Source organism: Bos indicus x Bos taurus, chromosome 17 (genome assembly GCF_003369695.1).
Source record: "Bos indicus x Bos taurus breed Angus x Brahman F1 hybrid chromosome 17, Bos_hybrid_MaternalHap_v2.0, whole genome shotgun sequence".
Classification (NCBI taxonomy): Eukaryota; Metazoa; Chordata; class Mammalia; order Artiodactyla; family Bovidae; genus Bos; species Bos indicus x Bos taurus.
In genome coordinates this window covers 68704477-68721532 of record NC_040092.1, presented here as the reverse complement: position 1 = coordinate 68721532, position 17056 = coordinate 68704477, and the positions used below count along the sequence as shown (strand labels likewise).

Here is a 17056-nt window from a genome sequence, read left to right as displayed (position 1 = left end):
CAATACACAGGCAAATACTTTGCCACAGACTGAAAATTTGCTCTATTTAAATCAAACTTACTCCTATTAATACTAGCTGTGAAACACTAGAACATATTATTGTACCAGTAAAGTACTATCTGTTCGAATCTTTTAAAAATGAGACAAGACACTAATATATCCATAGCTGCATTTGCAGGTGTGCTAACTCACTTCAGGCGTGTCTGACTCTTTGAGACCCTATGGACTGTAGCCCGCCAGGCTCCTCTGTCCATAGGATTCTCCAGGCAAGAATACTGAAGTGGGTTGCTGTGCCCTCCTCCAGGGGATCTTCCCGACCCAGGTACTGAACCTGTGTCTTCTGTCTCCTGCATTGGCAGCCATGTTCTTTACCACTATATATATGTGTGTGTGTGTGTGTGTGTGATATACATATGTATATATAGCATATATATTGTGCGCTATATATATATATGCAGAATCGCCTTTAAGAATTTAAATGGCAAAATCAAGTCAATTGACTTGAAGATAGAAATATGGACCCAGTGAATTTCTGAGAGCCCTTCATATGCCAGGATTCCATACTTTTACTTGTTTGAACTGGTAGCAGCAGTATTTCCTGGCATCAGGTATTCTCATGATACTTTTCAGCTCCCCTCTGGGCACACCTCTGCTCTGCATCCAGCCCCACCCATACAAACACATACAGACACACGCACAAATGGTTGCAGATAGTTTGGGATTTGCAGTGCAAACAGCATCACATGACTTTCTCTTCCCTTTTTTTCTCTCCTTTCACACTGTGTGAGTCATTCAACATTCTGTACAACTAGACAAATGAAAAGATTCCTTTGTTTTGACATAATTAGCAGCTCTTTTCATTTGCATTATGTGCAGGGCTACAACAACAAACACGGTGCCTTTCAGCAGCATCTTAGTCGGGAAGTTGCTCCTGCCGTGATGTGTGGGTGGGGAGGGCAGGGTGATGCGATCCAGATGCATGGGCTGCCCTTCGCCAGGAATGCAGATGTGTTTCATCCACGCGTGCCCGGATGCTGACCCCTCTGGCATTATTAATGTGTCCCAGCTGCCAGGCTTCCTCCTCTGCGTGTACGCGTCTCGGTGTCACATATTTTGTGTGCTTACTTATGAGCCACGACATTCCTACATTTCACATGTGGCAGTTACTATTAAAAATGAGCAGGTCTAACTCTTCTGGAAATTGATAAAGAATCTTTTAAATTGCTTTGAAATGTGGCCATCATTTCAAAATGACTTCTCATGCAGTTATTGAATTCATAATGCAAACTTCTGACCTTTCCCCTTGCATGTTGAGAAAACATGGCTCTGAGTATTCCACTTTAAAGATAGTCAAGAAGTTAATATTTGCATACATAATACATCATAATGATTTTTTACTTTCCTTTTATTTCTCATCTCCAAGGCCTATTTTTAAAAAGTAGCATGTCTATAAATTGAACATTGTTATTTATTGTTAATTAAATCCAGGCATCAAGTAAGAGAAATTTGGCATCTTCTAGAAATGGGTCAGACTTATAGCTCTACAGGGAAAGAATTAGCTTTATAAAAATATAATCCAGTCATTGCTTCAAACTATAGTTAGAGCATAGTACCACTGATTAGAGGAAATAGATTAATTTTATAAATTTTGACTTATAATCTAAAGTATAAAATATAGAAGCATGATAGTTTCTCTAAATTAAAATGAACTGAATCTTAGTTATTCATTTTCTTTAATTCATCATTTTACAGGGTAAATGTAAAGGTGAATCATAACTTAAAGCAAAAAGATGAAAAATGCAAATGACAGATGATCAGATTTTGAAAGATGGGGTTCATGTCCATTTCCTTCTTTAATGCCAGAATAATGAACTTAAAAAAGCCAAAAGCTATAATTTACCATAGATAACAATCTTGGTGATCAGTTATAAGAAATGAATGACCTAAATACTGAGGAGATTTTTTTGAGGGATTGCACACTGTCATTATCAATAGTAGAGTCAGAGACTTCCCTGGCAATCCAGTGGCTAAGAGTTCCCTTTCCAATGCAGGGGGCATGGGTTCAATCCTTGGTTGGAAGCTAAGATCCCACAGGCTTCAGTAAAAAAAAAACAAAATATAAAACAGAAGCAATATTGTAACAAATACAAGAAAGACTTTTAAAATGGTCCACATAAAAATCTTAAAAGTTGTTGCTGCTGAGTGCTAAAAGAAACATATCTTAAGTCCTGGTTACCTAGCATGTGGTTTCTGGCCCTCATGAAAACTATTCTGCTTCCTTCAGTAAAACTTGTTTTACCTGTTTGGATACATATATACATATTTATCTCAGTTTCACAAATAAAGGTGCAAACTCATCCATTAGCTTTGACCATACCTACAAAATAGGATGGAAAATGAAAGCAATGATCTGATTAATTCAGGCAGAAGTAATGAATATTTACTCTTCCCTGAAAGTACTGCCTGAAATTTATAAACAAAAAAAGTATGTTGTAAGATATCTTTTTCTGAACTCTCCAAACAGTTACTTCAGATTTTATCCAAGTATAAAAAAAGCAAGATAAAGTGAAGTCACTCAGTCGTGTCCAACTTTTTGGGACCCCATGGATTGTAGCCTACCAGGCTCCTCCATCCATAGGATTTTCCAGACAAGAGTTCTGGAGTGGGTTGCCACTTCCTTCTCCAGGGGGTCTTCCCAACCCAGGGATCAAACCCGGGTCTTCTGCATTACAGGCAGATTCTTTACAATCTGAGCCACCAGGAAAGCCCTTCACTGTGTATATTTTTGTTCAAATGCATATGCTATGTCATGCTGTGCTTACTCACTCAGTTGCGTCTGACCCTGCAACCCCATGGACTGTAGCCTACTGAGCTCCCGCTGTCCATGGGGATTCTCCGTGCAAGAATACTGGAGTGGGTTGCCATTCCTTCCTCTCAAATTCACATATATAATAACAATTGTAGTGTTCTTTGAAAGAAGATTTCAGTTCAGTTCAATCGCTCAGTCATGTCTGACTCTTTGCAACTCCATGGACTGCAGCACACCAGGCTTCCCTGTCCATCACTAACTCCCAGAGCTTGCTCAAACTCATCGAGTTTGTGATGCCATCCAACCATCTCATCCTCTGTTGTCCCCTTCTCCTCCTACCTTCAATCTTTCCCAGCATCAGGGTGAGTCTTCGCATCAAGTGGCCAAAGTATTGGAGTTTCGGCTTCAGCATCAATGCTTCCAATGAATATTCCTAAAGGACTGATTTCCTTTAGGATTGACTGGTTGGATCTCCTTGCAGTCCAAGGGACTCTCAAGAGTTTTCTCCAACATCACAGTTCAAAAGCATCAATTCTTCAGCACTAACCAGTCCATCCTAAAGGAGATCAGTCCTGGGTGTTCATTGGAAGGACTGGTGCTGAAGCTGAAACTCCAATACTTTGGCCACCTGATGCGAAGAGCTGACTCATTGGAAAAGACCCTGATGCTGGGAAAGATTGAGGGCAGGAGGAGAAGGGGATGACAGAGGATGACATGGTTGGATGGCATCACTGACTCAATGGACATGGGTTTGGGTGAACTCCGGGAGTTGGTGATGGACAGGGAGGCCTGGCATGCTGCAGTTCATGGCGTCACAAAGGATCGGACACGACTGAGCAACTGAACAGAACTGAAGCTTTCTTTATGGTCCAACTCTCACATCCATACATGACTACTGGAAAAAACATAGCTTTAACTAGACAGACTTTTGTTGGCAAAGTAATGTCTCTGCTTTTTAATACGCTGTCATAGCTTGTCCTCCAAGGAGCAAGTGTCTTTTAATTTCATGGCTGCAGTCACCATCTGCAGTGAGTTTGGAACCCAAGAAAATACAGTCTGTCACTGTCTCCATTGTTTCCCCATCTATTTGCCATGAAGTGATGGGACTGGATGCCATGATCTTAGTTTTCTGAATGTTGAGTTTTAAGCCAACTTTTTCACTCTCCTCTTACACTGTCATCAAGAGGCTCTTAGTTCCTCTTCACTTTCTGCCATAGGGGTGGTGTCATCTGCATATCTGAGGTTATTGGTATTTCTCCCAGGAATCTTGATTCCAGCTTGTGCTTCATCCAGCCTAGCGTTTCGCATGATGTACTCTGTGTATAAGTTAAATAAGCAGGGTGACAATATACATTCCTGTTGTACTCCTTTCCCAATTTGGAACCGGTCTGTTGTTCCGTGTCTGGTTGTAACTGTTGCTTCTTGACCTGCAAACACATTTCTCAGGAGGCAGGTAAGGCAGTCTGGTATTCCCATCTCTTGAAGAATTTTCCACATTTTGTTGTGATCCACACAGTCAAAGGCTTTGGCATAGTCAATAAAGCAGAAGTAGATGTTTTTCTGAAATTCTCTTGGTTTTTCTATTGCCAACAGATGTTGGCAATTTGATCTCTGCTTCCTCTGCCTTTTCTAAATCCAGCTTGAACATCTGGAAGTTTTTGGTTCATGTACTGTTGAAGCCTAGCTTGGAGAATTTTGAGAATTAGCTTGCTAGCATGTGAGGTGAGTGCAATTGTGCGGTAGTTTGAGCATTCTTTGGTATTGCTTTTCTTTGAGATTGGAATGAAAACTGACATTTTCCAGTCCTGTGGCCACTACTGAGTTTTCCAAATTTGCTGGCATATTGAGTGCAGCACTTTAACAGCATCATCTTTTAGGATTTGAAATAGTTCAGCTGGAATTCCATCACCTCCACTAGCTTTGTTTGTAGTGATGCTTCCTAAGGCCCACCAGACTTTGCACTCCAGGATGTCTGGCTCTAGGTGGGTGATCACACCATCATGGGTATCTGGGTCATGAAGATCTGTGTATTCTTGCCACCTCTTCTTAATTAATATCTTCTGCTTCTGTTAGGTCCATACCATTTCTGTCCTTTATTGAGCCCATCTTTGCATGAAATGTTCCCTTGGCATCTCTAATTTTCTTGAAGAGATCCCTAGTCTTTCCCATCCCATGGTTTTCCTCTCTTTCTTAGCATTGATTACTTAGGAAAGGTTTCTTATCTCTTCTTGCTATTCTTTGGAACTCTGAATTCAGATGGATATATCTTTCCTTTTCTCCTTTGCCTTTTGCTTCTCTTATTTTCTCAGCTATTGGTAAGGCCTCCTCAGCCAGAGGCTGAGCAGGTCAGTCTCTGTGGGATCTCTGGGTCCTGGCGTGCACAAGGTTTTGTTTGGGCCCTCTGAGCATGTCTGGCAGGCTGGAGTTTTGATTCTAAATGCGATTTTGCCAATCCTACCATCCTGCTGGGGTTTCTCCTTTACCCTTGGATATGGTGTATCTTTTTTTGGTGGGATCCAAAAAAAGAATCCAAAATTTTCCTGTCAATGGTTGTTTAGCAGCAAGTTGCAGTTTTCGAGTTCTCACAGGAGAAGATGAGCACATGTCCTTCTACTCCACCATCTTGTATGTAATTTGAAAGAAAATTTAGAGCAACTCTAAGAAGACTTCAGATCCAGCCCATTCAAGAAGAATTAAAAAGAATAAAAGGCCTGGAAAATGTCTTCTTACTTGACATGGAAAGAAGAAAGGCTGCATTTCATTTACATCTTGAAGTTCTATCAATAATTCTGATTATTGACCTTGAGACTATTGTAACAAAATTCTTATTAAAGGACCCAAAAGTATACTCATAAACTTTTTTCTAAGCCGCCTATTTTTAATCACAAAGATGAAGAAATTAAGCAAACAACATTAGTCTTTTTATACTCAGATGACAGACACGTGACACGCATGCTCTGACAAGTCTTGCCACATCCCTGGCAGACATAATTAATTGACCATTATTATAATTAATTGATCTTCACTGCTCAGACAGGACTCAGGCTCAGAATCTTCCTGAACAGAGTATTACCAATTTAACTCCACACGTGAGACAATCATCTTTGCCGTCCACCTCATATATTAGTGCTGAGCAAATACAGGCAGTTAGTGGAATGTTCTAAAACATAAAAGACCAAGGGTTATTGCTACTGTTCCAGTGAAAATGAAAGTCGCTCAGTCGCGTCTGACTCTTTGCCATCCCATGGACTTCATCCATGGAATTCTCCAGGCCAGAATACTGAAGTGGGTAGCCTTTCCCTTCTCCAACCAATCTGCTTTTTACCAGGAGGTGAGTAGCTGGCATTAGGCCTGATCTGTAGAGTAAAAATATCACTGTGGTAACTGTATCACGTCATTGACCCACAGCCCATCAGTTCAGTCTGTCCTGCTTCCTGCCATGCAGAACTGAGGCCAGCCAACTTAAGGGACCTTCTGAAGGCTACTGGGACTCAGGTCAGCGGCACAGGCCACAAAGGGGTGACACATAGAAGGGACAGGAAGGAGTTTGATTCCCATCTGGAACAGCCTGGAAAGGGCACCAGTAACTGAAGAGAAAAGACGAGAAGCAAATGGTGGTCTACAGATCCAGTGATCAGGGACAAGATCACCCCGCAGTCAGGATGCAAGGGTTTTCCCCACACAGTGCGCTGGGACGGAAGGCAGGCGGGTCCCTGACGCGACATGCCCTGACACCACCTCCTCCTTTGCCATCGCTGTGCATGTGCATATGTGCCGTGAGAGTAACTGTAGCCCCTGCTCCCTGCAGCCCAGGATGTTTCCAGAGCCCTTACAGCTGTGATGCCATTTGTGTCCCACCCTGGTGGCTCAGAAAGTAGAGAATCTTCCTGCAGTGCAGGAGCCCCAGGTTCGATCCCTGGGTCAGGAAGATCCCCTGGAGAAGGGAATGGCAGCCCACTTGGGTATTTTTGCTTGGAAAACCCCATGGACACAGGAGCCTGCTGGACTACAGTCCATGGAGTCAGAGAGTCAGACACAACGAAGCAACTAACACTTTCACTTTGAATCAGCACAGGAAGGCAGGCATTGTGGTCCCCAACTTTACGACTAAAGTGCATTGTCCAACAGCACAGAGCTGTTTCAGCCTAAAGTTCCTTCCATCTGAAATATCTGCAGGAGGTGACGGAAGATGGATATTTTGGATTATTTCCCATCTGAATGTTCAAATAACTGTGCCCTTCAGAGCTCTGCATGTGGGGTGGTGAACCAGGTGCCATGTCCCAGACAGGGTGGTGAAGGTGGCTCCCCCAACCCCTAACCCAGAGTCAATAGTAGACATGCTGTCTGGCCCTCAGTCATTGAAGGAGACTTTCTGTTCATCTTTCTGACAGCTGGTGACCCTGTTGCAGATGTGGGTTGTCCCTTTGTATTTCACGATAAAACTTTACTGGTGGCGATTTCTGTCTATGTGGGGGATGTTCTCAGTTATTACCAGCTACATCCTCTTCAGAGCTACCCGAAAACCCCTCTCAGGGAGAACACCACGGTATGTATTTCATTCATTCCTTCCTCAGCACACCCTTCATTTCAACCATTAGAAAGTATATTTAATTTCCTTTTTCCGATGCTGGGAGGGATTGGGGGCAGGAGGAAAAGGGGATGACAGAGGATGAGGTGGCTGGATGGCATCACGGACTTGATGCACGTGAGTTTGAGTAAACTCCGGGAGATGGTGATGGACAGGGAGGCCTGGCGTGCTGCGATTCATGGGGTCGCAAAGAGTCGGACACGAGTGAGCAACTGATCTGATCTGATCTGATGGGGAGTAGGGTATTATATCTCTTTGACCCTTTGTTGCAAAACTGTTTGGAGACTTGCTCTACTGTTGTGTGTTCACATTCATATTTAATGGGGATTCAGACATGCCTGTAAATTTTATTGTTTTAGACAATAGCTAGTAAAAGCCAGGAGGAAGAGAAGTGAAACCGTTGTTTAAATTTTCTAGAGCACTATTTGCATGTTGATTTTTAGTTCAGCGTTTTATAGGGTTCTATGCTAAGTCAGGTCACAGACATTTTATCATAAAGTAAGAGTTAGAAGTTTGTACTTCCAACAGCTATGTATGTATTTCACATCTGATAAATCATAAGCAACAGACAAGCTATTACTCACATAACAAATGAGGCTTTAATATTCCAGCACTCACTTTAGTTACCACTGCCAACCTCTGGAAATGTATATAATTCCATCGGATCATTCACTAATCTTTCCAAAGGGTTTATAGTCTCATAATGTGTCCACAAGTTCTTGCTCTCTGTGTTCTGTAGACAAGATCTGAATCCAATTCAGATAAAACTGCTGAGATAAAGAGAAAATGTGTAGTGTTCAATGGCAATAAGACAATGTCAGATTTTGATCTGTGTTGGAGAATAAGTCAGAAGTATCCATGAAATATTTTTATGATTATTTAGCCATTCGCATGCTTATTTGTAATCCTCTAGAGAAGTGGGAAAGGCAGATATCAACTTTTACTTCTGCTTTGGAGAAGGAAAATATATTCAGTGAGAGAAACCAGATAAATAAATGTAATGATGAAAGCTGACGTTCAAGTACATGAATTTCAGGTTTATGCGTATTTTAGTTTAATCCCACTTAGGGAACAGCTTTAGGGTGATATTAAGAAACCTTCTAAGCTGGCCAGTTTAGGGCTTTACACAGCCTTTGTCGGGCCTGGCTTACCCATCAGCAAATGAGCATACCGTACCCTTTCTCCTTCTTACAAAACGCTATATACTTTATAAATTGTTTAAGACTTGTGAAAGAGATCTATGTTTTGGATGAATTGAAATGTACTTGTTTTCATCTCCTGAATGCAATTCACATTTTGTTTCAGTGAGAAAGCGTCATTTTTCTACTGTTTAATGAATTCCCTGAGCTAAACACTGAGCTATTTCTCTGCCCGTGAAGAGGAACTCCTATGCCTAAAACACCTACAACACCTCCTGACGCTTCATTGCTCCTATATCTCAGATGACCAGAGCCCCCTGCCCTCCGCTGCTCCTCCTCCAGCTTCTTCCTGCCCCTCAGCTCCTAGCCTTGGCACAGTCTGAGAGCCAAGATGCTCCACTAACATTTTAAGAGACAATGGGAGTATCATATTAAGGCTCCATTCCTTCCAGAAAAGTAGTCTGGATAAAAGAGCTCCAGGTCCTGAGAAATAGTATGCCCTAAGGGTCTTTATGGATGCTTGCTTACTCATCACATTATAGGTGAGTCTCACTGTGTCCCATTTGGAAGTGGAGGACTTCATGACAAGTGAGGAAAGCTGGTCAGAGCAGATTTGCATGGTGCAGAGGGCAAACCCAAGAGGCATCTCTAGTACCAATGCAGTTTAAAAACTGGTTATTCCTCTCCAGAGTACACCAAGGCCCTGCTGTGGGAGAGAGAACAGAGAAAGGGAAGTGGGTTTCCTCTCTAATACAGTCAGGTTTCTGTCAAGCAATATTCAGGCTCAAACACAGGCCACAGGTCAGCCACAAAGAGCTGGGACCGATCACATCAATTCCAGCCCAAAGCCAAGCTTCCCTTTGTGGAGGCTGCTCTGACACGAACACAGTGTCTAATCTGGCATATCTATTTCAGTGTAATTTGAATAGCAAGGGAGTTCTGGGCTCTACAAACTCATACTGCCAATAAACAGGAAGATTTGAGTGGGGACAGGGAAGGGTAGGTTTGGAAAACATAACACATCTATTACAATGATATGACATATTGAACATTTAACATGTCAGTTCTTTTAAATATGACTACATTTTTTCACATAATCTTTAGGACAGATTTAGGAGCTGGTGTTACCTGTCCCCCTCCCCCACTTCATAAATGAAGAAATTGTAGGAAGAAAAGCTAAGCAGGGGGCCACAGTCCCGCAGGCAGTAAGTCAGGGAGCCCAGAATCAAGCCACAGACTACTGGAGTGCAAAGCCCCTGCCCCAAGAGCATGTTGCGGCTTAATTATGGTAACCGGCTGCTTTGCATAGAGAAACCCTGCAGTTCAAACAGTTAGTAAGCAGACACAGCTCTAATGCTGGCACAGCCTTGAGCAGGGACCCTTGAGGTAGAGAATATGTGTGGAGTTGAAGGAAGCCCACTCTGGCGCTAACTGGTGCTGTGAGGGTGGAGGGAAGATCCTCTTAGAGCAGCCACTTTTCCCACGTCACCATTTGTGGCAGCATTAACTTCTGCCTTTATCTCGTGCACTGAACAGTGATCCACAGTGCTCAGCACCAAGTCATAGGACCAGCAGCCCAAGGAGTCGCTGTGGCAGGAAGACCCCCCAAGTCCTCTCTGGCCCCTGTTACAGGTGACACAACCTCACAGTCCTTGGAGACACCTTCTGCAGCCCCTGGGAGTTTCCTGCTCCAGGTAATTCCCTGATGGGACAGGATTACACCTATAGGAAAATGCTGTCTAGATAATGGTGGTACGTCAATTGCTTGAAGCAGAGAAAGCATTTCACCATAGAAATAATGTAAATGACAAGTCATTTCTCAGACAAGGTCACAAATCCTCGTTTAAATCATGTTTCATAAGATCCCTTTTAACTGGGACTCGGTGAAGCACAGCATTTTTTTAAAGAACACTGGCTCCAGGCACACCCTGGGAAATCCCCAGCCCACGCCCACTCCAGTGCAAACCAGCTTGCCAAGCTGCCCGGAAACATAGTTCACAAAGCAACGCTGGTGCCAAAGCCACGCCTCCTAATTCATAGAAACAAACACAGAAAGTCAAATAGGAGGAGACAAAGTAATTTTTTTTTTCAAAAGAACAGAACAAGATAAAACTCCAGGAAAAAAAAATAATGAAGCAGAGATAAGCAATTTGTCTGATAAAGAGTTCAGTGATGGTCATACAAATGCTCAGAAATCTCAGAAGAATGGATTAACAGAGGGAGAACTTCAACAAATAAGTTAGCAAATATAAAAGAACCAATCAGAGCTGAAGGATATAATAACTGAAACAAAAAAATACACTAGAGGGAATCAATAGCAGATTAGATGATACAGAAGAATGGATCAGTGACTGTGTTAGGGGAAGCACACTGATTGAAACCACCCACCCTGGCCAGGTACCATAGTAACCATTTGCATGAGTTGTTTTATGACAGGAGATCCTGGTAAGGAATACGGAACTAATAAGCCACCACCAACACGCGGCAGAGCAGTTCTCCTGGGTTCCCTTACCCTCCTGCTCTCCCCCTGGGTGCCCTTTCCCAGTAAAATCTCTTGCTTTGTCAGCACATGTGTCTCCTCAGACAATTCATTTCCAAGTGTTAGACAAGAGCCCAGTTTCGGGCCCTGGAAGGGGTCCGCCTTCCTGCAGCAACTGGAAGACAGTAAAAGTCAATGAATCAGAACAACAACAAAAAGAACTTTTTTCAATGAGGATACATTAAGGGACCTCTGGGACAACCTCAAGTATACTAACATTCACATGATGGGAGTCTGAAAAGGAAAAGAAAAAAAGAAAATGACGGAAAACTTCTTTGAAGAAAAACTCCCTAAGCCGGGGAAGGAAACATATATAGGTCCAGGAAGCACAGAGAATCCAAAGCATGATGAACCCAAAGTGATCCATGTCAACACAAACCATGATTAAAATGGCAAAAGTTAAAGATAATGAGCAAATTTGGAAGACAGCAAGGAAAAATGAGTGACATACCAGGGAGCCCCCCTAAAGCTATAAATTGATTTTTCAGCAGAAACTTTACAAGCCAAAAGAGAGTGTCGGGATATATTTAAAGTGCTACAAGGATTTTTTTTTTTAGTTGCAAACAAGAATACTCTTCCCAACAAGGTAATTTCTCCTTCAGAATCAAAGGAGAAGTAAAGAGGTTCCCAGATAAGCTAAAACTAAGAGTTCATCACCATTAAACCAGCTTCACAAGAAATGTTGAAGGGTTTTCTTTAAGTGGAGAACAACTAGCCATAACTAGAAATAAGAAAATATATCAAGGAAAACACTCACTGGTAAAGGTAAATCCACTGGTGAAGGCAGTGGGTCAAGCACTAGTATGAATATGAAAGGACAAAGTCTGTAAAATAAATTATAACTACAATAAATAGTTAAGGGATACACAAAGCAAAAAGGTATAAAATATGATGTCAAACCCATAAAACATGGGCTGGAGAGGAGTAGAAATGTACTACTTTTAGAATGCATTCAAATAAGTGAGCATCAGTTCAAAACAAATCCATATATATATATATATATATATACATTTATACACAGGTCCATATATATGACGGAGAAGGCAATGGCACCCCACTCCAGTACTCTTGCCTGGAAAATCCCATGGATGGAGGAGCCTGGTGGGCTGCAGTCCATGGGGTTGCGAAGAGTCGGACACGACTGAGCGTCTTCACTTTCACTTTTCACTTTCATGCATTGGAGAAGGAAATGGCAGCCCACTCCAGTGTTCTTGCCTGGAGAATCCCAGAGTCAGGGGAGCCTGGTGGGCTGCCATCAGTGGGGTCGCACAGAGTTGGACACGACTGAAGCAACTTAGCAGCAACATATATATGAAGCTCATGAACCACAAACCAAAAACCCACAATAGATATACCAAAAAAATAAAGTGAAAAGAACTCTAAGCAAACACTAAAGAAAATCACTAAACTGTAAGGGAAGAGAATAAAAGAAGGAGAAAGGAACCATAAAAATGACCAAAAAACAATTCACAAAATGGCAGTAAATATATATATGAGAACTTTAAATGTAAACAGACTAAATACTCAATCAGAGGACATACGGTGACTGAATAGATTAAAAACTCAAACCCATCTATATGCTAGTTTCAAGAGATACACATCAGATCTAAAAACACACAGGGACTGAAAGTGAAAAGATGGAAAATACATTCCTTCTAAATGGAAAGTGAAAGAAAGCTAGGATACCAATATTTACATCAGAAATGATAGACTTTAAAACAAAGACTAAAACAAAAGACAAAGACTACAAAATGATAAAGGAGTCAGTCCAAGAAAAGAATATAACATTTGGGGATATTTATGCACCTAAGATAGCAGCACCTACATACATATAGCACATATTAACAGACATAAAGGGAGAGATTGACAGCAATACTGAATTAGCAGGGGACTTTAATATTTCATTTATCTCAATAGATAGATCACCCAGGTAGAAAATCAGTCAGGAAATATGGGCCTTAAGTGATTAGATCAGATGAACTTAATAGATGTGTATACAAATTGCATCCAAAAACTGCAGAATACAAATTCTTTTCAAGTGCACATGGAACATTCTCCAGGATAGATAACATGCTAGGCCATATGTCAAACAAGTGTCAATAAATTAAGAAGATCAACATCATATCAAGTATCTTTTCTAATCATAATAGTATGACAATAGAAATCAACTACAGGAAGAAATCTGGAAAAAATAAAAACATATAGATACTAAACAATGTGCTACTAAACAACCAATGGGTAAATAAAGCAATAAAAAAAAGGAGATCAAAAGACACCTCAGGACAAATGGAAGTGGAATCACAAGGTCCAAAACTTATGGGATGCAGCAATCAGTTTTAAGAGGAAAGTTTATAGCAATACAGGTATACCTCAAGAAACAAGGAAAATCTCAAATAAACAACTTAAATTTAAATATAAAGGAACCAGAAAAAAGAACAGGCAAAGCCCAAAGTTAGTAGAAGAGTGGAAATAATAAAAAAGCAAAGAAAATGAATGCAATAGAGACTTTTAAAGATAGAAGAGATCAACAAAACCAAGAGCTGTTTCTTTGAGACAAAATTAATGAATCTTTAGCCAGTCTCATCAAGAAAAAGAGAAGGCCCAGATAAAATCAGAAATGAAACAGGAGAAATTACAACCATAAACATACAATCATAAGAGACTACTACAATTATATGCCAACAAATTAGACAACCTGGAAGAAATGGATAAATAGTTAGAAATATATGGTCTTCCAAGACTGAATCAACATAAAATAGAGAATCTGAATAGACCAATTACTAGTAATTAAATTGAATCAGTAATCAAAAAATTTCAACAAACCCCGTCTATGGGGTCCGACTCTGTGTGACCCCATAGACAGCAGCCCACTAGGCTCCTCTGTCCCTGGGATTCTCCAGGCAAGAATACTGGAGTGGGTTGCCATTTCCTTCTCCAATAATCAAAAAACTTCCAACAAACAAAAATCCAGGACAAGATGGCTTCATGGGGAATTCTACCAAACATTTAAACTTTTCTAATTATTCAAAAAAAAAGAGAGAGAGAGAAGGGAGCACTCTCAAACTCAATCTATAAGGCTAGTATTACCCTGATACCAAAACCAAACAAAAACACTACCAAAAAAGAAAAATTACAGGTCAGTATCCCTGATGATCATAGATGCAAATATCCTCAAAAAATATTAGGAATTCAAATTCAACAATACATTGAAGAAAATCATACAACATGATCAAGTGGGATTTACTCCAGGGATGCAAGGACTGTTCAACATCCACAAATCAATCAACATGATAAAGAACATTAACTAAACAAATGATAAAAATCACATGATCATCTCAATGGGTTCAGAAAAAGCACTTGAGAAAAGTTAACATCCATTTATGATAAAAATTCTCAACAAAGTGGGTATAGGGGGAACATGCGTCAACATAATAAACACTGACAAACCCACAGTTAACCTCATATTCAAACAGTGAAAAACTGAACCGTTATCTTCTAAGATCAGGAACAAAGCAAGGATATACACTCTCATCACTTTTATTCAATTTGGTTTTGGAAGTCCTAGCCACAGCAATCAGAGAAGAAAAAGAAATAAATCTAAGTTGGAGAGGAAGAAGTAAAAGTACCACTGTGTGCAGATGACATAGTACTGTACACAGAAAATCCTAAAGATGCCACTGGAAAACTACTAGAACTCATTAATGAATTTGGTGAAGTTGCAGGGTATAAAATGAATACAAAGAAACATGTTGCATTTCCATATACTAACAATGAACTATGAAACAGAGAAATTAAGGAAACAGTCCCATTTATCACAGCATCAAAAAGAATAAAATATTTAGGAATAACCTACCTAAGGAAGTAAAAGACCTGTACTTGGAAAATTCTAAGACAATGATAAAATAAATTGAAGATGACACAAATAAATAGAAAGATATACCGGTCTTATGAACTGGAAGAATTTATATTGTTAAAAATCCATACTACCCAAGGCAATCCACAGGTTCAATACAATCCTTATTAAAATACCAATGGCATTCTTCACAAATAATCCTAAAATTTGTATGGAACCACCAAAGACTCCAGATAGCTAAAACAATCTTGAGAAAGAACAGAGCTGGAGGTATCACACTGTCTGATTTTAAACCAAACTACAAAGCTATAGTAATCAAAACAGTATGGTACTGGCAGAAACAGCCATTTAGATCGATGAAATAGAGTAGAGAGTGCAGAAATAAACCCACACTAATGTGATCAATTAATCTACAATAAAGGAGGCAAGAAAATACAATGAAGAAAAGACAGTCTCTTTAGTAAATGGTGTTGGGAAAACCAGACAGCTACGTGTAGAAGAATGAAACGACCCCATTTTCTTATACTATATACAAAAAATAAACTCAAAATGGATTGAAGGCTTAAGTGTAAGACCTGAAACCATAAAAATCCTAGAAGATAACATAGTCAGGACACACTTTGGCATCAGTCTTTGCAATATTTTTTGATCTGTCTTCTCAGGCAAGGGCAACCAAAGCAAAAGTAAACAAATGGGACCACATCAAGCTAAAGAGTTTTTACACGGCAGCAGAAACCATCAACAAAAATGAAAATGTAACCAACTGAATGGGAGAAGATATTTGAAAATGATATGTTCAATAAGGGGTCTATCTCCAAATATATGAAGAACTCATACAACTCTATATTAGAAAACCAAACAATTCATTTTAAAAATGGGCCAAGGACCTGAATAGACATTTTCCCAAAGAAGGCATACAAATGGCCAACAGGCTCATGAAAAGATGCTCATCAGTCATCTGGGGAAATCAAATCACATGGAAATCAAAACCACAAAAAAATATTATGTCACATCTGTCAGAATCATGATTATCAAAAAGACAAGAAATAATTAGTGTTGGCAAGAATGTGAAGAAAAGGGAGCCCTTGTGCCCTGTGGATGGGACGGTAAATTGTTGGAGTCACTATGGAAAACAGTGTGGAGATTCCTAAAAAACAGCAATAACAACAACAACAAAAAACAATGTTTAAATATGATTACCTTACCATCAGCAGTTCTTCTCTGGGGTATGGCTTGGGTAAAAACACCAACTTAAAAACATGTATGCACCCCCCTGTTCATTGCAGCATTATTTACAATAGCCAAAATATGGCAGCATGTTCCTTAACAGATTAATGGATAAAGAAGAGGGAGTAAACATGTAAAATGGAATATTACTTAGCCATTGAAAGGACCAAAGTTTGCATATTTTGAGAACATGGATGGACCTAGAAGGTTATGCTAAGTTTAGAAGGCAGACAAAGACAAATATCATATACCACTTACATGTGGAATATAAAAAAAATAAAACAAATGAACAAACATAACAAAACAGAAACAGAGTCATAGATACAGAGAATAAAATAGATGTTGCCACAGGGGAAGGGAGTAGGGGAATGAAATAGGTGAAAGGGATTAAGAAGCACAAACATCAAGTTACAAAACAAGGAAGTTTCAGGGACGTAATATGTAGGCATACCTTTTGGGTCAGATTCCAGAGCACTGCAATAAAGTGACTATCACAGCAGAGCAAGTCACAAGTTTTTTGGCTTCCCAGTACATATAAAAGTTTACACTACGTATGTTTATACTACACTATTAAGTGTGTGACAGAATTATATCCAAAAAATGATGTGCATTTCTTTATTTTTAAATCTCTATTGTTAAAAAATGCCTACCATCACCTGAGCCTTCAAGGAGTTGTAATCTTATTCCTGGTGGAAGGTCTCGCCTCCAAGTTGGTGGCTGCTGACCAGATTGGTGATCGCTGAAGGTCGGGTTGGCTGTGGCAATTTCTTCTAATAAGACAGTGAAGTCTGCTGCATTGATTGACTCTTTCATGACGATTTCTCTGTACAGTGTGGTGCTGTTTGATAGCATTTTACCCACATAGAACTCCTTTCAAAATTGGAGTCGGTCTTCTCACACC

General features: G+C 40.2%; 1 protein-coding gene across 7 annotated transcripts in view; it reads left to right on the top strand.

The window, feature by feature from the left end:
- Positions 1-17056, top strand: part of RNF175 (ring finger protein 175) — a 64039-nt gene that overhangs the window by 29176 nt on the left and 17807 nt on the right. For all 7 annotated transcript variants that reach the window (XR_003506145.1, XM_027513495.1, XM_027513491.1 and 4 more), the window contains one exon: positions 7201-7355. Coding sequence is in view for 6 of the 7 variants with exons in the window: in XM_027513495.1 (XP_027369296.1) it covers positions 7201-7355 (155 nt within the window). In the remaining variant the exon portion in view is untranslated. The remainder of the gene's footprint in view (positions 1-7200; positions 7356-17056) is intronic.